Below are 20,907 nucleotides of genomic sequence, written 5' to 3'. Positions count from 1 at the left end.
TGTGATTAGAAGCAGCAATCAGTGACCAGAACACAGACCTCCGCTATCTGAAGGACGGGGTTTTCATTGCCCATCCTGGCACTCAAAGTCTGTGTAAAAGCTACTCCAGGAACATATGCACAGCTGCCTGCCATCAGACGAGGGTGGCAGATGGGTAAGGGCTGCAGAGCTAAGTGTGAAATTAACCACAATTTACCATCCAAGCCTTCCCCTGGAATTTGCAAGCCTTCAACAGACTCCCGAATTCCAAAATAGTTACATCAGACAGATTCTGTCAGTGCAACTGTTGTTTAAGTGGGGAGACAGATTCTTAAGCTTCCTCTTCTGCTATCTTCCCTTTCCTTTTCTTTTTCAACTGAATCGAGACTCCTCTTCGTGACTTCTCATGCATAGGTTGACTGGCCTTTGCTTGACCCCCAGTGACAAGGAGTTTACTGCATCACAAGGAAACTCAATCTGCTGTTTATTGGAAGCCGACTATGGGCAGGTGACATTGGCTCCCCTTTATTGAGTCCTGCTCTGTGCCAGGCATCATGCTGGCCATAATCTCACCAAATAAGGTGGGTACAATCCCCTCCCCGTGTAACTGAGAGGGGAATGAGGCTTAGGGAGCTTGTGTCGCTTCTCAAGGGAGAGCCACATTTGAACCGAGGTCTTCTGGGTCCAATGTTGGTCCATACTGTCTTGAAAGGGCCAAGAGAAATGAAAGGAACTTAAGACATGGGCTTGGTGCACAAGTATTCGAGGTCTTGTTGGGAGAGAGCAATGAAATAAACCCCCATTTAGAAGAGGACAGAGAAGTGGTGGGAGTCAGTGAGCTGACCTAGGGAATGGTAGCGTAGTTCAGGCAAGACATGAGAGCATGCAGAAAACCCTACATGGGGAAGACGGGAGTGGGGATGGTGGGCTTCAGGCCGGGTGGTCAGCCCTGTAAAACTCCCCTGTGAACATATTCTCAGGACTGGCTCCACCTTCTCCCCTTTCTTGGATGGCAGTTACATAGGCACAGATTTCTTTGCCAGCAGTCTGCAGTTTGCAATTTGGCTTAGTCACATTTCTTTGGCAAATATCATTTTCTAAGACCTTTCCCTTTAGGGTGACTTGAAATATTGCTTGGCCAACTTTACTGTGCTTCGAACTCATCTGGAAAGCTTGTTAAAATACACATTTGTGTACTTCACCCTCAGAGGCACTAATTCACTATGTCTGGGGTGAGGTCTGAGAATTAGCGTTTCAGGAGCTCCCCAGGTGATCCAGATGCTTCCAGTCCTATGCCACACTTTGAGTGGCACTGATTTATGTTACATTTTGTCATGAGAAAATACCAGACAGCTGTATGGTGGTGTTAGTTTGAATGCTGTTAGGAAATGGTCTGTGTCGAAACCCACCCTAGCCCGTGGTGCATATGTACAGAAAAGCAAGAGCTCTGCAAGCGGAGAGCTGGATCCTCTTCTGGCCCACATGTGTGTGAGCTGTGTGACATTGGACAGCTCACCTCTCTAGGCTTCAGGCCACTTAGTTTATAATTAGGAATAAAACTACTTACTGCATAGGGATGTGGTGAGGATCAGAAGAGGGAACAAGTGAAAGGCACAGAGCCCTTACAAGAAACAGATTTGATAAATGTGTCATAGTAGATGCTTGACGTATATATATATTTTTCAGAAATTCAACTGCAGCAAACTTGCCCTGTCCCCACCATCACACAGCCTTCTGTGTCCTCTCACACTCTCATCAAATGCATCGTCTCGGTTTCCATCACTGGTGCTGAGGTTGGACCTAGTCTGTTACTCACCTCTCCCCCACCCAGTGTCTTGCACGGTGCTTGAGACATAGTAGATCATAAATATTTGTTAGGTGCGAATGCAATTAGAGGCTGTATTAGTAGTTCTCAGCCTAGGCTGCCCATGAGAATTAGCTGGCAAATATCCCAGAAATTCTGATTTAATTAATCTAGGGGAGTGTTTCTCAACCTTGGCTGTACAATAGAATCGGCTGGGTAAATTTAAAAATCCACATGTTCGAGTCACATTCCTAACCAACTACATCAGAATCCCTGGGGTGGGACTCAAGCATCAGTATTTTATTTTCAGTCTTTTTTTCCCCTTTTTTTTGATGAGGAAGATTGGCCCTGAGCTAACATCTGTTGCCAATCTTCCTCTTTTTGCTTGAGGGAGATTGTTGCTGAGGCAATATCTGTGCCAATCTTCCTCTATTTTGTATGTGGGACACCTCCACAGCATGGCCTGATGAGTGGTGTGTAGGTCCATGCCTGGGATCCTAATCCGCAAACCCCAGGCCACAGAAGTGGAGCATGCAAACTTAACCACTATGCCACCGGGCCGGCCCCACATCAGCATTTTTAAAAAGTTCCCCTAAGTGAATCCATTGTGTAGCAGCAGCTGGGCATCACTGAGTTAGGTTGAGAGACAATTTATGTACAGAAGCAGTGGATGGTTAACATGTTCTTAAGTAAAGACAAACAAAATTCGGGGGGGGGGTGGGCAGGTGAGTCATTATTTTGCATATATCTAATGAAATTTTTTTATTTTCTGTCCTTTCCAATTTTGTTAATTTAATTCAACTTCTGTGTATGGTGTTGCTCTCTTTCCAGTTCACATCTGTATGTTTTTGGCCATTTGCTATTGCTCTTGGATGACTGTGCTGAGTTGAAGAGTGTCCCCCAAAATTCATGTCCACCTAGCACCCGTGAATGTTTGGAAATAGGTTGTTTGTAGATGTGATGACATTAAGATGAGGTCCTTCTTGACTAGGATGGGCCCTGATCCAATGCCTGGTGTCTTTATAAGAAGAGGGACATCTGGACACAGACACACAGAGGAAAACTCCATGTGAAGACAGAGGTAGAGACTGGAGTGATAAGACTACAAGCCCAGGAGTGCCATGGATGGCCAGCAATCACCAGGCTCTAGGACAGAGGCATGGGACAGATTCTCCGCCAGGCCCTCCAGGAGGAGCCAGCTCTGCGGACATGGTGATTTCAGACTTCCAGCCTCCAGAACTGGGAGAGGACACGTTTCTGTTGCTTTAAGCCACACAATTTGTATAATTTGTTACAGCAGCCCTAAGAAAATAATACAGTGATTTAATTGATATCTATAGCATCTAGGTACAGTTTTCAATAAGAAGATCAGAATCCTATTTCTGAAATCATTCTTTTATTGCTCACACACACATATCTGCCATTTGCTGAATGTTTTCTAATTACAAGTCTAAGTTCTTATGCAATCAAATGTGACAAAATTCATGTCTTGTTCCAAAGAGTAAACTGGAAATTAATGAATGTTACATATTTAAACTTTCTTAGAAGGCTCAGATGATTAAAGCCAAATTTCTAAAGATAAAAAGATAGGTCTGTGCGCTTTTTTCTCTTGGGCCCATCAGTGCGTGTTCCACATGGTTTCACGGAATTCTGGAAACTCCTGAAGGGGAGGTTTCTTTCCCAATATTTGGAGACGCGGCGGCTCACGAACTCGTGCAGTTGGATCTGTTTAAAAACTGTTCATACAGTCGGAGTGAATTGATGTCTACGAAAACCAATATTCCCATTTCCCACACTGTAACAAAAATAAATATACCCCAGACACCGCTAAGATGAAGCATTTACATCATGGATCACAAAGACAAAGTAATGAAAAGTATGCGACAATTTGTTAAATCTACAAAGAAGGTTAAAAGGTATATTTACATTTTGCTCCCTTTAAAACCAAACACTGAAACAACCACTTTATATGTTAGTAAATTTAACACATAAATTTTCATTAATTCAACAAGTATTTCTTCAGCACCTCTGTGTGTCAGCCCTCATTTCAAGTGGCATCAGCATTGATTTTTATCTGGGCATATCTATTGTTGTTATATAACATTAAGATGTTATTAATTTAGTTTAAAAAGTTCATCAAATAATAATAAAGGCCTCCCCGGTCCCATCTTATGAATATGGTTTAAAAAGAAAAGGCTTACTTTTTCACGGGTATAGTTTCAACACTATAAAATACAAAAAAAGGAGATACGATTACTTTTCTTTAATTACTATTACAACTCAAGAGCTGCATCCCCCACAGTTTTACTCTAACGCGGGTGCTGACTGCAAATTCAGGAGAAACACTGAGAAATACTGGAGAAGGAGGTGAGTGAAGTAAAAACGAGGCAAGCAAGTCACCAGACAGAGCGAAGGGCAGACTACAGAGCCCAAAGGAAAACTAGTCAAAGAGTTATAAAGTAAAGTGCCAAGTCCCCGAGACAGAGGAGCTGCAAACAAGAAATAAGAAGGCTGGTTAAGGAAGCTGAGGAGATTAAGCAAGAGGAAAAACATAGTTAAGACGGGCATAAGAAATTCGCTATAAAGAAAACACCTGAACAGGAGTGACCCACTAGTTAAAAAAAAATCCAGCTCATCAGAGCTCGTCTTCAGCAGCTCTTGGAAGGCAGCACCACTGAGAAAATGATGCCCAGCCTCTCAGCCTCTCTGGAAACTCGTCTACTTACTCATCATACACGTCCTCTGAGTCCATTCGACGATAGTACTTGGCCAACTTGACAGCAAAAATGATCGCCGGCAGTAAAAATATGGTAGCTTTTCCTATGCCAAACCAAAACAAATTCTAGGGGAAAAAAGAAAATCGGGAGGATTAAATGCTTGAAGATGGAGAACGGAAAACAACAGTTGCTTGCAGGAAATAATTTTGTTTTGCTGTTTTTCCAATGACTTCTAATTTTGTTTACTGAAACCATTTGTGAACTTCATATGAACAGCCACTGTGTGAAGTGCTACCTATTATTATAATTCACTAAATCTTTATAAAAACCTTGCAGAGATCCTATTATTATATTTATTTTACAAATGAGGAAGAGAGGCAGCAGGTAGTGAAGAAGGGTCCACATCTAGGACTTTCCAAAACAACCTCGAGCCCCCCACTAGATGGCCTTTCTTTGCTGCCAACTACAGGGCACGGATGGCCAGCAGGCCTGAGCCCAAATCCCTTTGATGAGTTGTTTTGATGTTAGAGTGAACACTGAATCTTCCTGGCTTTGCTCTGCTTGAACAGTGAGACTGCAGCCTCCCCAGCCCAGAAGCTTACTGAGTGAATAAGACAGAAGCAACGCCCAGTGTATACTGGGCTCTCAACAACCGTGCCACGTTTAATTTAACCAGTCTTCAAGGTAGATCATAGGCTGAACCCAATGGTGTTTTGTCTAAAAAGCAATGTTAAAGTATTTTTTTAAACAGTTGCCAACATTTGTAAGTCAGATTTCACATAGAAACCTGGATTTACGTCTTTTCCTGAAAAGTCTGAAGTTCCATCCCACAACGCTGAGCCCTCGTTCCCACAAGGCCACGTCAGTTGCAGCTCAGTGGGGGTTCTTCCTTCAAGAGGGTCCTCAGTCTGCCACAGGCCACATCACTAGCTTTTGCAGGGGTGACATCCAATATTCTTTAACCTTACTCACCAGTCAGAACAGACACAGCTGCGTACAAGCAGCATGACCCCGTGATACCGGACACCAGCCAGCATCTCACCCTTGGCCTGTTTTGTAGATCTACAACCTGCCAGTTCCCGTAGAAGTTCAAGTCCATGACCCCTGCCTTAGGATAATGCTGTAAGTAACACTAGAGCGGGCCTCTGCACCCCACGGTGAGGCAGAAGGCAGCTGGAATATAACAACCACTGCCCAGACCTCACGGCTCCACCACTGCATTTCTGCTTTGCTCCTGGCCCAGTTTAGTGCTGAATGGCAGTGGCACCTCTTGGCCCAGAATTTACAGTAAATTTGTGCTCCTTTCCCCCCACATTCTTTCATTGGTAGATTTCTACGCTTTCAACCTTGGTTTGAGAGGCTTTGCAGCTTTATGACAAGTGTATCCTTTTACTGGAAGCTATCTCAATCCTTTGGGGAACAATCAAGATAGAAGAGAACAAGTTAGTCGGCCTGGGGTCTGTTCTGCTGTTGAAGTCATTGCCCAGAGCTCTTCCTTACTATTTAAACCACCTACTATAAAGCTCCAGCCTACAATCTTCCTGAGCAGCCTCCAGGCCATTCCTCCCTTGGTCCCTGCTTATTTGTGGAGAGGCATCTGGTAATTGGGTGGTTTTATTGGCTGGGGGGTGGGCAGTGAAGACTGGATGCAAGGGGATCAATTCAGAATCAACCAGGCTAACCTAGGACTTCCCTAAGGAGGGCTTCAACCAAAGCCCTCAGCAGGGGCTCCATGCAGAAGGGGTAAGGGGTTAGAAGAGGAGGGAAGCAGCCAGAAAGCCAAGGCTTGGAGTCTGCATGGCTGGGAAAGTGGCAAGATTGTTTCCATTCTGGTACAAAAGTCCATCCAGCAAACAAATGGACATGAGGACGTGGGACAGGGAGATGGATGGATAGAGCAATACAGATGTGCTGCGATAACTATCTGATCATCCTTCATTCATTCAGTTGCCTGTGCCAGGCAATATGATAGATGATAGTGAAGCAATAGTGAACACACGGGCTCTGTGCTCATGGAGTTTAGAGTCTAGTGTGTGTTGTGGGGAACCACACAAATGTGCCATTCGAACATCAATAACATCTCTAAAGGAAAAGCATTGAGTTCTCTGGGAATGTAGAAAAGGGAGCCCAGACCAGCTGGGAAGATCAGAAAAGGCTTCCTGTAAAAAAAGATATCTTTGAGCTAAGACCTGAAAACTGAACAATGGCCAATAATAGCGAACATTTACTGAGTTATGTTAATGTACCAGGAATGCTGTAAGAGCTTTACAGGTAGTTTCTCACTGAACCACCAAAAACAATCCCATTTAGGGGAAGAAGCTCAGAAAAGTTCAATAATTGTTCAAAGTCACAGAGTTCAGAAAATGTAGAAGTGGAATTTGAATTCAGAGTCTGTGTTCTCAACCGTTACATTACAAGACCTAGAGGCGTGACCCAGGTGGGGTATGAGTGTGGAGGGGAAGAATGAGAGAGAGAGAAAGAGAAAGAGCACATGTCCGGAATAGAGCTGAGGAAGAAAATCGATTAATTGGAAATTACCATCCCAACGGTAACATCTCAAAGGGCTTTTAAATCAAAAATTAAATTGTTTGCTGTAGCTTTGGGGTTATATAGATATATACTTGCACTAAGAATCCTTTTGAATATTAGCAATCTGCACACCAAGGACTGGTCCTTTCCAACTATTCTGGACAAATAGTTTTCTTCATGACAGTCTCCTGACTTGCCAATATAATTCCAGTAAGGAATGAAGACATGCTCCTGCACCTGGGTCTTTGATTTTCTAGTCTATTAGGTATCAAAACACATTCATCTACATTTTATTTTGGATCTTGGATTCTATAACCATAACAGACTAAAGCAGAAAACTATTTTACATTACAGTGTGCACTACAATCTGGAAAAAAAATTAAAGACGATGAGTTTATTGTGTCTCCTTATTTTGAAAGATGAAATTCTTACCACAGGGTCAGTAATGTAGCTACACAGAAAGACGTCAACAGCAGAATCCAAAGCAGTGGCCACGGGTTTGCAGGCTGCCATGTGCTCAGTGATCTATGGGGGTAAGAAACAGGCAAACTTTGGCTGAACCAAACCCACAAAAATCCACAAGAATTAGACATGCCGTTTACCTTTGGCCCATTTTCACAAAACGGATCTCGATGCCCTCTAAGATAGGAGCTGAGAGCTGATTTCTATGGATGAGTTCTACCACGTATAAGAGTATCTACTTGAAAGCAAGACCCTGATTCTCTCTGAGCCTCCGTGTCCAGTTCCCTTGTTTGTTACTTGGAACAACAGGACCCATCCTTCTAGACTCCTGAGATAATGAAAAAGTACATGTGTCCGGCACGGTCTCAGTCTGAATGTCTTACCTAACCCCTTTGTGATCTGACAATGTGGAGTGAGTTAACTAATGAGTGTACATTTTAGAACAAAAATTGGCAAACTTTTTCTATGAAGGGCCAAGAGTAAATATCTTAGACTTTGCAGGCCAGACTGAGACACGTCTGTCACACCTGCTCAACTCTGCCCTGGTAGGATGAACACACCCATAGATGATATAAACAACAGGTGTGGTTGTGTGCCAATAAAGTTTTATTTAAAAAAACAGCAGTACATGTTGACCTCATTTTAGAAAACAGAAAACACCGTACTCATTAATGAGGTGAGAATAAACAAATGATCCAATCCCACCGACGTAAGAAAGCTATCTTCATTCATTCAAGAACGCACTGGAGTACGTACGATAAGATAGATGCTGGCTTTCCTGGGCAGGGCTGTGTCTTATTTCTTTTCCTTCATTAGCTGGCTCACCTTCCCCTTTTCTTCCACCTATACCTTACAAGGCAACCCGTGTTAAGAACCTTATGTTTCTCTAAGCTCAGACAGCCCTATATACTCTCCTCATAGGCTTTTCCACTGTAAGTTTCACAAAAAGCGGGGCAGGGCTCATATTCTGTACGTTTTCCTGCATGTTGCTTTTCTCGCTCATTTATACCCTGTGAAAATCTCTCTAAGTCCTGTGGTGTAGCTCTGATCCATTTTTCACAAACGGCCCCCTAATATTCCCACGGTGCAGCTCCTGTATGACTTTACCGCTCCTATCCAGACTGGCTTTGGTTCCAGGGTGTGTTTTGTATTCTGGGTATGAATGTGACTAAAATGTGGTCCCTTGGTCTACAGTGGGGGTGACTCACAGTGGTAATGGTGGCAATGATGATAACATATTCTTCTGCCACTACTCACTTGTGTATGTACTTCTCATGCCAGCCCTGAGAAGACCCTGAGATCTTCACATCTGGGGGCTGGGAGGAGGGGTCAGCACAGACATGAGAAAGCTGGATCTTGAAGGATAAACAGGCACATGGCCCACATGGTGGGGACTGGAGGAGGATATGACACACAGAGGGGATCACACGGAGAAATGTAAGTTTCAAGAATTCAAGCAGTTGAGTGTGGCTGGAATACGGGGTGGAGCAGAAAAGAGGGAGGAGATGGCCAGGCAGCTTGGGCTCACATGGTGAAGATCAGGATACAGGAATAGGATTGGAGAAGCTCATGGCTGCTCAGGGGTAGCCTAAATTTTCCTGAGTCACTAGACTTCTCAAAGCCCATCTTGGCTAGCAGCACCCACCCAAGTAACTGAGGTGCAAGCATCCCCTGCAATGGAATAGTCCTCAGGGAGCAGCCAGCCCAGAGCCCAAGATGAGAAAAGGCATTTTTCAAGACACCGTAATTCTCTGTAAGCCGGTGCTAGGAGCGAGGTGCTGCCTTACAACCACAGTGAACTTTGCTCTGCTCCTCCATTTACTCTCCTGATACATTTGTGGAGACCCCACTGTTATGGACTGAATTGTGTCCCCCAAAAGTTCATATGTTAAAGTCCTAACCCCAGTACCTCAGAATGTGGCCATATTTGGAGATAGGGTCTTTGAAGAGGCAATTCAGTTAAAATGAGGTCATTAAGGTGTGACCTAATCCAAGACGACTGGTCTTTATATAAAAGAAGAGGAAATTTGGACACAGACACCTACAGAGGGAAGACGTGTGAAAACACAAGGGAAGGCGGCCATCTACAAGCCAAGAAGAGAGGCCTCAGAAGAAACCAACCCTGCTGACACCTTGATCTCAGACTTCCAGCCTTCGGAACTGGGAGAAAACAAATTTCTGTTGTTTAAGCTACTGCTACTTGACTAACACTGCAAGAATGCAGCAGGTTCCATGCTGTCCAGGGCACGTACCAACCACAACAGCAAATGCACCCAAACAGGGAGCTCCTGGCTCCCTGGGGGAGACACGGTCAAGTGTGGCAAGAATCCCTATGATGAAAGCAGGCCAAGGGGGCTGGGGGAGACACAAGGGGCATGTTCTCCAACCTGGTGGGCACCCTGGGAAGCCACCCAGCATGGACGACACTTGTGCTGAGTCTTATGGCACCTCCCCTCATGGTCCCCACATTCAAGGTCCTTTTACTTATCTCCTACCAAATTACCAGGGATTTAATTTTATTTCCTCCTTATTTTATCCTAGAAAATGACTATCTGAACACATGATCCCTTATGTTTATAAAAGATAAATAACTTACAGAGATCTTGACCCACTGCAGATAGTGTTCAAAGTATCCTATTATTGTATTCCCATACTTTTTCATTTCCTGGAAAGAAATCAAAGAGTAGTAAAACCATTAAAATGACTATATCTTATTCTATTTAATCATGTAGCTATGGCCACACATACACTTACTGGCCTACTTATTTAAAAAAAGAAAGCTTACTTGAACAATAACAGAGGAAACATGCTTTATGAGGAAGTCCTGAGCAGAGTCCAAAGAGGAGAGGATATTGGTCACTCTCGCCTGGAAAACACAGCAACAAACATATGGTATTAAGTGATAAAGGATTTCATGGGACAGTTTGCATATCGATGCCAGAACTGATAACACAGCCCCACACCACAGCTTGCTAGTTAAGAAGACGACAGACCAGACCAACCCTGTGAGGGCAGAGGAAAGCAGACGGGGACATATCAAGCACTTCCTCTGTGCCAGACACTGGGCCAGCTCCTTAGTCTGAATCACCTGGTCAGATACTCAAAGGCTGTAAGGAGGGTATTGTTAGGCCCCTTCACAGGTGAGGTAGCTGACTCTGCTTAAGGTCACCAAGCTGGGAAGCTAAGACCTGGGATTTACCCCTAGTTTTTTCACTCCAAAGTCCACACTCTCTGCACTGCCACACAAATAAGGACAAGGTCACTGCCAACCCATGTGGCAGCTTAGTGCAAATTAGAAATGGTGCCCCTTCTACCCAGAGACCTCAGGGCACACAGCCTGGCCAGTGGGTCACGGGCTGATTTCTGACCCCACTCGCCCCCGCGGCTGGCCCCTCGTGAAAGGCAATGCACAACAGCACGCTGGCACCCTGAGTGTCGAGGTGCAGAAGGATAGCAAAGGGCCTGCAGGCGGGCAACAGTCTGTCTCCAGGTTCCCCCGGCTGGGACACACACTTGTGAAACGCCAACCGCGACAAGAGGGAGAGAGATGGTCCCAGAGCAGAGGAAACCTAACAGTCTTCAGAGGAACTGAGTCAGGATCTCATTCACCAATGAAGCAGCAAGCTCAGTGCTGCCAGGGCGTAGGAATGGACCCTAACTTAAGTTGCTCACAGCACCTAGGGAAAACAGTTAAGTGAGACGAGAATCCCTGTGAGGAAGGTGGGCAAGGGAGCTCAGAGAAGAGTAACGGGAGGAGCATGTAGGTTTCTGTTGTGGGGCTGACATCCAACACCTCTCTTGGGCAGTCTATACCACTCAATAAAGAAATAGTTTCTGAGTTCCCTGTTGGCATTGTGGGTACAAGATGAATACAACACAGCCTTGGAGCTCGGTTTCTGTTGTGGGAATGTTTGCAGCCCAAGGGAGGCCCCTGTGGTCGACTGTATTAGCTGTTCATGATGAATGGTACCTTCCCAGACACAGTTTCCCAGGGCAGGAGGTGCATTTCCCCACCCCCACAATGATGGGCTTGGCTGTGTGACCTGCTGTTGCCTGCTGTGGCCAATGGAATGCAGATGAAATGGCAGTGTGTTGGTTCTAAGCAGTGGCTTAAAGGGCAACCCATGTTTCCATTCATCCTCTGAATTCCTGTCCTCCACGATGAGGATATGAGGCAGCCCAGACAGGAGCCTCTCCTTCAGGCTGGGTCTCTAGGTGGGAAGATAGGTGGAGACACCTACAGTCGGCCCAACAGGGAGAATCCAAGTTTGGGGTCAGAAGGCACTGCTGTTTGTCAGGCAGCACTATCTTAGTAATGGTGACTAATGGACCTTCTAAGCTTGCATCCGACACATCAAAACACAGCTTCCACCTGTGTGTCTAACAACGTGCCAAGATGAGGTCTGCACTTACAGAAATACTTGTAGGAAGGAAATAAGAAAAACCAGTTTGGCATTTAAAATGGATGGATAACTGAGACCTTTTTTTACTTAAAGTACCTGCAAAACCAACATCTCTGAAAGCCTGTGTGTGCTTTCATAATAAGACCCCGTGAGACGGAAAGAAAACAAATCCTCACCGGCAGTCCGCTGCTGTTGTGCTTAAGTTCCTGGATGGTTTTGTAGGCAGTGTTCTGGGGAACAAGCATACACAATACTTTCCATCTTGTTACATAAAGCAGCAAAGACCATGTGCCTCGTGTCCCTCCCTCCCCCAAGTCAGCCATCAAACCCGACTTTACTCTGTAATACTTCATTCCAGAAGAAACAGGCGCAAGTAACAGCGTGCACCTCATAGAGCTCTAGTATAAGAAACCTGAAGAAGAAAAGCAGAATTCGTATTCTAGAACTTCAAAGAGCAGCACATCATATGCAAGGTGGCCAGGAAACCCCCTCGAATCAGGTTTGCTCAAAGTGGCAGGCATTACATACATAGGGGCTGCCCAACAAGAGAGGCCGACTCTGCCTGGTTTAGATCAGGGATTCATCATCTTTATCGGCAAGGGCCAAATAAATATTGGTAAGGGCCACTGAATATTTTAGGCTTTGTGAGCCATACTCCATCCCAACTACTAAACTTTGCCCTGGTAGCCAAAAGCAGCCACAGACCATCTGTAAATAAATGGGCCTGGCTATGTTTCAATAAAACTTTATTTATAAAAATAGCAACTGTCCAGATTTGGCCCACAGGCTGTGGTTTTTGGGGTGGTAGTGTGCTGTCCCCTGGTTTAGATTGTAGGTCACACGTACAGAACAACTTGCCCATTTGTAGACAGGTTGCCTCAGCTCTGAAAAGGCCAAGGACTCCTGTCTATTAAAAAAAGCATTTAAGGAATATGTGAAAACCAGCTTAAAATATTAACAAATATGATCTAGACATAAACAAGTATGGCAGAGGATTGTGATGAGCATAGCACACAAATTAAGAAAATTCAATAGGAGGACTTTGTGAAGACGCTAAAGAATTAGAATGTCAGGAGACAAAAAAGAGAGAGAGGGATGGTGAAAACTAGTTCTGGAAGATTCCAGAGTCCACTTGGAGTCAAGTGAACAAATATGCTTCTCCAAATCAGAGCAAGCTGACTCTGTAACCTGGTTTCCACACAGTCTTCCTCTTAGAACTGCGAACATGCCCCCTACACAAGCACAATAATAATTCCTCCTCTCTAGAGTCCCTGGGAGGTCAGATCCTCCATCTGCAGGAACCAGGTAAGAGCGTGGCGGGATCTGTTGCCACCATTTTAATGAGGAAACTGAAAGCCTGAAGACTTGGGAGAGGCAGAAGCAGGATCTGACATCAGGTCAGCCTGACTCCAGAGCTCCCATTTTTTTCTCTGCTACAAACAGCCCTGGAGACGTTCAGGAAAGAAGCCAGAAGGGGTAGGAAGTAAAAGAAAGGGGAAGTCAGACAACAGGATGGAAGAGAGGAGAAAGGAAACAATGCCTATCCCAACAGAGGACAGAGCCAAATGGAGGCAGGAAGAAAAGGACTTACCCTTGCCTTCACATATTTCTTGGCAGGGTTTGGAGGGAAAGCATTTGAGAATAAGTAAGAGTGAGTCCAGAACAAACACATCAGCACTTTAGCTAAGTGGGTGGCTTAGGGGCCTGTTAAACGTGACAAAACTAGAGCAAAGCAGGGGAGGCGGCAACAGAGTTAATCTAACTATTCACACTCTGATGGAAAAAGGCAAGGAAATAAGCAGAAAAGGAGTGAAGAAATCGAAAGTTTGTCTTCTTTAAAGCCAAGCTACTATCATTTTATTTTTAAAGTAGTTCAGCTTCTTAGCCTGAGGCCAATGGGATTTGACCACTGAGGAATGCAAAGGTGTCATTAGGCTCCAGGAAAGCCAGCGAGGGAAAATGGATTTTGCTCAGGTCACCGGGAGATACCAGAGGTTGTTGATCGTTACCATTGATTGTTCCAAAGGAATGACTTGGTCATGATAAATTGTTCGAATAGTTTCTGCAGTACTTTTCAAGGACTGTTTCAAGTTTCCTTGGGGCTAAGAAGAGAATAAAATAAAGAAAGATCAGCACCTTCTGTCCAGATGCTGGAGCACTCACTTTAGTCACAGGAACTCCCAGAAGGGCAGCCATGACATAAGCACGCAGCCCTCCTTGTACCATCAGGCTGTGGGCCTGGGGGTCGGCTGGGAGGGTCAGCACCAAGACACCCATTTCAAATCACAGAACCATGGACTCTCAGCAAGAACCCACTCACTAGCTGTTCCCAAGTGCCAGGGGCTGCACTCTCTCTCTCTCTCTCTCTCTCTCGCTTCACCTTGAGAAAGCCACTGCAAGGTGATTTTACAGTGGCTATACCCCCATTTTACAAATGAGGAAACCAAGGCTCAAGTGAGAAATTTTTATTTAACCCACACTTAAATAGTGTTTAGTATATTAACATCTAACAATCCTATTGTCCCCATTTCACAGATGAGGAAACTAAGGCACAGAAGGGTGAAATATCTGGCCCAAGTTCCCACAGTTAGGAAATGGCTGAGTCAGGATGTAAATTCCAGTCTTCCTCCGGAGCCCAGCTTCCTCCTCACCAGGCTCTGCTGTTCTTGAAAGGGACCAGTTACAGCCATTTCGTTGCCAGCCAGCCGAGGAGCTGATGAAGGGGAAGCTTATGGGGCTTAGACGAGGTCTCTGCCTTTCCTTATGCACTGGCTATTGGCGATGCAAAGCACCAAACGGACTCTCCCTCCCGCGCCCTCAGCTACCATTCCCTGCACTGCAAGAAAAGTGTGTGCACGTGTGTTTGGCAGTTGGGGGTCGACGGGGTGAAAGCAGATCCGGCTAAAGCAGGGAGGGCACCAGCGCCCAGAGCAGACGCTGGGAACAGCCGCGTGCACCCTGAAGCCGCCTGCAAACATTCACATGCTCACAGACATTGGGCCACGTGGCAATGGCTCTGGATGGGAACTTCTAACATGCACAAGAGGCGTTTTTAAACAAGCGGTGACTTGTGGTGTAAGGAACCTCTTCCGCAGCTTCCCTGAGGACGGTATTGACATTCGACATCTATGATTTAATGGAACTGTTTGAACTCACCAAATCATTGGCTTTTGCTTCCAGGTTATCTGCAAATAATGAAAGATTCAGTTCTCCGGGAGTTTTATTCACCTACAAAAGAGGTGAAAAAAACTGTGTTATGCATATGGGATTTTTCAACCTTAACAACATCTAATAGGCAACAGAGTGAACCTGGGCCACCAGCATAAAGTAAACTCTTCCATAGGTGACAACATCTACATTCTCTTTTATACATATAAAGCCATATTACTTTCATTTAACCATATTCTTCAATCGTAAAGAGAAATGAAATACTGATACAGGCAACAACATCGACGAATCTCAAAGACTTTAGGCTCCATGAGCGGGACCAGTTAAGGCCATCAGACACAAAAGGTTCTCTACTGTGTGATTCCACACACATGAAATATCCAGAAAAGGTAAATTCGTAAAAAAAGAACACAGGCTGGTGATTGCCAGAAGCTGGGAGGGGGGAACGGGGAGCAAATGCTTAATGGGGATGGGGCTCTCTTTTGGGGTAATGAAGATTTGGAACTAGAGAAAGGTGGTAGCTGTGCAACATCGTGATTATGCTAAATGCTAGTGAATTGTTCACTTTAACCCAGTTAATTTTATGTTACGTGACTCTTACCTCAGTAAAAAAAGAAAGGAAAAACACATATCCCATGCTCTAGTTTCCCCCAAAAGATCACGCACGAATACATGGATCATACCGCAGCCAAGTAGGCATCATAATCTATTTTGTCTATTCCTGAAGAATTGAAATCCAGAAGGTGTTTCCTTCCTGCCTCATCCAGCAGAACAACATTGTCAATATTTACTTGCATGTTTTCAAAATCATTGATTATGTTTCCGGTATACTGTGTGACAAAAAAAAAAAGTTATAAATAAGTTCAATCTTTTCCAAGAATGTCACATGCTTAATGCTTTTAAAGAGTAATAAAATTACACAGGACAGAAAAACCCCCACACACATTTGACATTTGCCTGGCATTCCTTCCTGGTGCTCTTCTCTCCCCTGCGTTCCTTCCCTGCCTCCCTGCCTCCTTCCTTACGCCCCGTGCCAAGGACCAAGAGAGGAGGTGGGATGCAAAGCAAAATGACACTGCATCTCCACCCTCCAAGGCCTCAAAGGGAAGAGGCAGTGTCATAATCAAGGCACGTGAACTGCATCAGGACCCCAGGGGAGGGGGAGAGCCTTCTAAAGCAGGGGACGTGGGAGGGCAACAGAGAGGAGGGGGCTTCTGAGTGAGTCTTGACAAACAGAGATGCTGAAATGGGCTGGGCAGGCTGCATCCCAGGGGAAGGAGGTGGTGCACACAGACTTGGGTAGTAGGGAGACTGGAGATCATGGGAACATGGTTGATGACTTGCGGTTGTCCTGAAAGCAGGCAGTAGTTTCAGGCAGTGTGTGGTGCTCTCCAACCCTACTCATCACAGTGCACAGCAAAAATGATACATGGCATGTTGGGCAAATGACTAGAGGGCATCTGTTTAGGGCTTGGTTACAAAACTAGATTTTATTTACATATACATGCAAGGAATAGTTAGGGAAGATAATCAATACCAAATTTGTATATAGCTTTCAAATAATCTCTCCACATTAGAAAACCATCAGGCCATTATGGTCTCATGGTACCTCAGGAAGCCTGCAGAGATGCCTCAGTGGGCTAGTGGTAGGGTTTGGGTAGCAACCTCTTCCCTTGGTATCCCTTGGAATCTGCCTCCATTTTGGAAGCCCACAAGAAAGAAGTCTCCTTAGATTCTTTCCTACACAGCTGAGAAGACCAGAAGCCCTAGAGGCATGGGGCAGTGGGGGCAGCCCAGCAGAGACAGGCACCCTGGGCCTGGGCAGCTCAAACTCTCTTGCTCCTTCTTCTGGCCAATGCCCTCTGTAGTGGGCTCTCCTCAGAGTCTTAAGACTCAAGACTTGGGGGTGGGCTCAGGCAAAAGATGAGGGGAGGTCATTCCATTCCATCCACTTCCACCCTTGTTGCCATGCTGTCTCTTGTCAAGTGCCCGCAGAGCCCTCCAGAGCCCCTCCTGGAGCCCCGGGCCCAGCCGTGATTCATAAAGAGTGACGATTGTATGGGCCATAGTTCTTGGTGCCTCATTCCCTCTTTAGGGACCTGACAGAGAAAAGCAGCTGGTCTCGGAGAGCCAATACCCCTGGGAAACAGGTGGGTTGTTCCTCTAGGAACATCGACACTCAGTGAGATAAAGCCTTTCCCTGTGAGTGTCTGCAGAGAGGCCCCTGCAGAGGCTCTTGCGTAATCTGCGAGAGAAACTCAGGCCCCAAGACAGACAACTGGTTGGGAGGTGACGAAAATGTTCTGGAATTAGATAGAGCTGAGGGTTGCACAACCTTGTGAATGTACTAAACGTCACTTTAAAACGGTTAATTTTATCTTATGTGAATTTCACCTCAATAAAAAAAACAAAGATAACTGGATTTAGTAAAGAAATATGTGAATGTCATGATTGGTTCTAATTACTTACGTCTTGAATGTTGAGATGTTCACTGATATTGTAGCTGTTCTCTAGCTTAAGTGTGGCATAAATGCCTTTGTTTTCTTTGCAATCCCTATAGGAATAAACAGAGAAATCATGATGCAGAAAGGCAGCTGTGGTTCCCTCTGTCCACTGCTATGGACGGAGAGAGACATTCAGTGTTTCTCTTTGTTCAATCTGTGCACATAGGAGCAGCTGCTGGTGTCAACACAGTAGGAAGTCCCCAGTGGCCCCACAAATCCCCCCAGTGCCCACCATTCTTGATGTCATTCCCACTTACAAATGCCCCATTTTTGGAACAGATACAATAGGATTGGTAAATACGTCTTTCTGTCTGTCTCCTCTGCATGCCTTCCAGTGTTGTGAGGGACCGCAAGGTTACATCTTGGGAAGAAGTAAGTTCCCATTAAAAAATCTCCAAAACAACGCTTGCTAGAATGAGGTGTATTACAAAGCATATCACGGACTTTATTCAAAGATTCTATCAAGCCCCCGCCAGACCTTCTCCCTTCACGTTTCCAGGGTGGAGCTTCACTTACTAAACACGTGGTTGGATATATACGCTAATGGCAGGATGGAATAGGGAGGGGTTGTGAACACCCAGGCAGTCAGCACACTTTGGCTATAAACCTAACTGGGCCTCACCAATCCGTGCTTCCGTAAAATGTGAAAAAGGCCTCCTCAACTGAGCTAAGAAGAGTCGGCCTCATCTGATGGATATCCCTGCCACCAAGACAGCCACTTCCTGGGGGCATCCCTGCCTTGTCCAGCAACCAGAGCTCTCCGATCCGGAGGGATGCCTGGGGGAGGCAACATTCCCATATCCCTAGGAGGTGTGATACTCCTCTCAGAGAACCCCAAGTAGGTTGGTGTTGCTGGGACAGAGAGCTTGACACACTAATAAACAGAGGAAAGACTGGGGAGTTCTGCAGGAGCCAAAATCACAAAGAGCTGGCAGGCCAGGCCAAGAAGCTTGGTCCCGTCCTCTCAGCCTAGGGATGGTTTAATCGGCACAGAAACTCCAATGGATTGATAGCACCGGCCTAGAACATACTGTTGAGAAGGATCCTAAGACTGCCTGGGCTAAGTAGAAGACCACACTGATTCCTAAGGTCTGGCATGAGGGCAAAGTAAGAGGGAGTGGACACGTGTGCCACTCATTTGCTGTCTCTGCCAGAGGTGATGGGGAGCCGTTGAAATGAAGGTTAAGTTACTATTATCATCATTCATATTGAAGAGAGAGGAAGTAGAACTGCCCAAGATCACAAAGCCCCCAGTGGTAGAGGCAGGACTAGAGCCCCGGGCAGCCTGACTGCACAGCCTGGACCTTTAGCTGCATCGCTATTTGCCTGGCTTTGATTTGGACACATCCACTGAATTCTTGTTATACGGCATTTACTTGGGGCGGGGCGATTCCTGAACAAGAGTTTTCACAGGGTCCTGTGAATGCACGTTAGCGTCACCTTAACCAATGAATCCTAGTGATTACTGGGCAGAGGGATTTTGAGACATTACCACTTCAAGGTCTAGAAGACTTTCAGGGGAAAGATTATCTTTTTGTTCTTATTTCTACTTTCTCTCGGATGAAACTAGAGAACAGCTTAATTCTGAAACTGGAAAATCTTATCATTAAGGTTAAAGATGCTTTGAAAGCAAAATTCTCATTCTGGAAAAACAACATTTGAAGTAGCAAAAAATGCATAATGCAATTATTTATACCTGTAAACTTGTTCAAAAGTGAGATTAATATCTGGTTTGTTAAATACCATGCCAGAGAGATAGAATTTCCAATTCTCATTGAGTAAATATGGTGTGTCCAAAACCTAGAACAAATAAAAAATTTTTTTTTAAAAAAAGTTTCATACTAGCATACATACACATAATAAAATGAATATTCTGTTAAATATATTTTGGAGGTTTTCTTATCATGATTTTCCTCATTGATTTTTCAACTTAAAACTAGAAAAGAATAGGGCAACTGGAATAAATCGATCAACCCCTGGGTAGCATCAATAGAAATTACTGAAATTACTTTTTTGGAGAATACTTCTTTTTAGTAAAACAAACATATTATAAATGGGAGAAGAATAGACAATTTGATTTAGAATAGCTAATAGAAAGCCATGAAGCAGTTGCCCCATCTCTTCACTATTTCTCTCTAGACAAAATGAGCTAAAACGAGCACATTCTCTGACGTCACATCATATATGAGGCCTAATTAGTGCCTGACCCATATATGCTTGAGGAGTGTAAATGGTTTCAAAATATCTTCTACTTTCTAAGAATTCCTTTTTAATGACTTAACACAGTACAGAAGGTAATGAAGTCTGGCTTGATGTATTATTTTTTATCAAGAGATCAAATGGAGATAATTTGACAAATTGATGCTCCCAATTTAATTTTCCCCAACCAACTGAGTAATTAAAATACCGTGACAACAACTGGTTACTTTAGTAGTCATTCACTTGATTTCATAACAGATTGGAGGTGGAAAAATATATACAATACAACAGGAAAAGGGAAATATATTTTAAAAAATCAGAATCTGGAGAAAAACACTGGAAAGCCAGAGGGAAAAGACAGACACAGAGACTAAAAACTTCCTCGTTAATTAATGAAGCGAAACTGTGAACTGGTCCCATAGTGCCTGTAGTAGTTGGTTTTAGAGGGAATTAAATTTAATTCCTAACCATCTCATCAGATTTCCACTAGGGATGACCCTCTGCCACGAGGCATGTAATTTATCAGTCTTTTTCACTTCAAATTTAGGGCCTCAAACCATCTGTGTGGGCAACTGTCATCTGGGAAACTCTTTGAAATGCCAGAAATCTCCTGAAGTGTGAGAGGAACCTGGGAATTTATCTCCTGATGTTTTCAGCCACATTTGAGAATTACTGCAGAGGAGAATTTTATTCTTCCAACGTATTACAATCCATATTCATGAGTAGGCCTTAATTTCTGGTACTGCTTTCCTTGACATTCAAAAAATAAGAATACTACCTAAGTTTTTTGCTCTGACAGGTAGAAGGAATCTCAACATATTAAATAAAAACCAAACTGATCATCTTTTTGCACAGCTCTTGAAGAAACCCACAAGATATGGGAAATCGAAGTTTCTGCTCAAGCCCTTCCTTCACGGGCACAAAAATCATACTTACCTGGAATAACTTCCTGTTTTGGTAAGGTTCACAGACCAGTTTTTCCACATTTCCACCAACGACAAAAGTAACAACCACGATGGCCATCAATATCCAGCAAAACAGAAAACTTACTCCAACCCCGCTGGCAAAAAAAAATAGAAATAAAGTAAATAATTATACAAGGAATTATTCAATATTACCTGCCAGTACTTACAAACTCTACC

At 44.5% G+C, this 20,907-nt stretch overlaps 1 protein-coding gene across 11 annotated transcripts in view; it reads right to left on the bottom strand.

The window, feature by feature from the left end:
- Positions 1-3,162: 3,162 nt before the first annotated feature.
- PROM1 (prominin 1) overlaps positions 3,163-20,907 on the bottom strand; it is a 147,719-nt gene continuing 129,974 nt past the window's right edge. For 10 of the 11 annotated variants that reach the window (XM_046657482.1, XM_046657481.1, XM_046657476.1 and 7 more), the window contains 13 exons: positions 20,702-20,825; positions 19,263-19,366; positions 17,532-17,616; positions 15,746-15,892; positions 15,051-15,122; positions 13,904-13,996; positions 12,071-12,124; positions 10,277-10,357; positions 10,088-10,156; positions 7,462-7,554; positions 4,510-4,625; positions 3,985-4,008; positions 3,163-3,519 (listed from right to left, as the gene is read on the bottom strand). In XM_046657482.1, the coding sequence (XP_046513438.1) occupies positions 3,513-3,519; positions 3,985-4,008; positions 4,510-4,625; positions 7,462-7,554; positions 10,088-10,156; positions 10,277-10,357; positions 12,071-12,124; positions 13,904-13,996; positions 15,051-15,122; positions 15,746-15,892; positions 17,532-17,616; positions 19,263-19,366; positions 20,702-20,825 (1,069 nt within the window). In that variant the 3' untranslated portion in view covers positions 3,163-3,512. The remainder of the gene's footprint in view (positions 3,520-3,984; positions 4,009-4,509; positions 4,626-7,461; positions 7,555-10,087; positions 10,157-10,276; positions 10,358-12,070; positions 12,125-13,903; positions 13,997-15,050; positions 15,123-15,745; positions 15,893-17,531; positions 17,617-19,262; positions 19,367-20,701; positions 20,826-20,907) is intronic. The other variant, XM_046657484.1, reaches the window with a different exon arrangement.

This window comes from Equus quagga, chromosome 3 (genome assembly GCF_021613505.1).
Source record: "Equus quagga isolate Etosha38 chromosome 3, UCLA_HA_Equagga_1.0, whole genome shotgun sequence".
NCBI lineage: Eukaryota > Metazoa > Chordata > Mammalia > Perissodactyla > Equidae > Equus > Equus quagga.
This window is presented reverse-complemented; position numbering and strand designations above follow the sequence as displayed.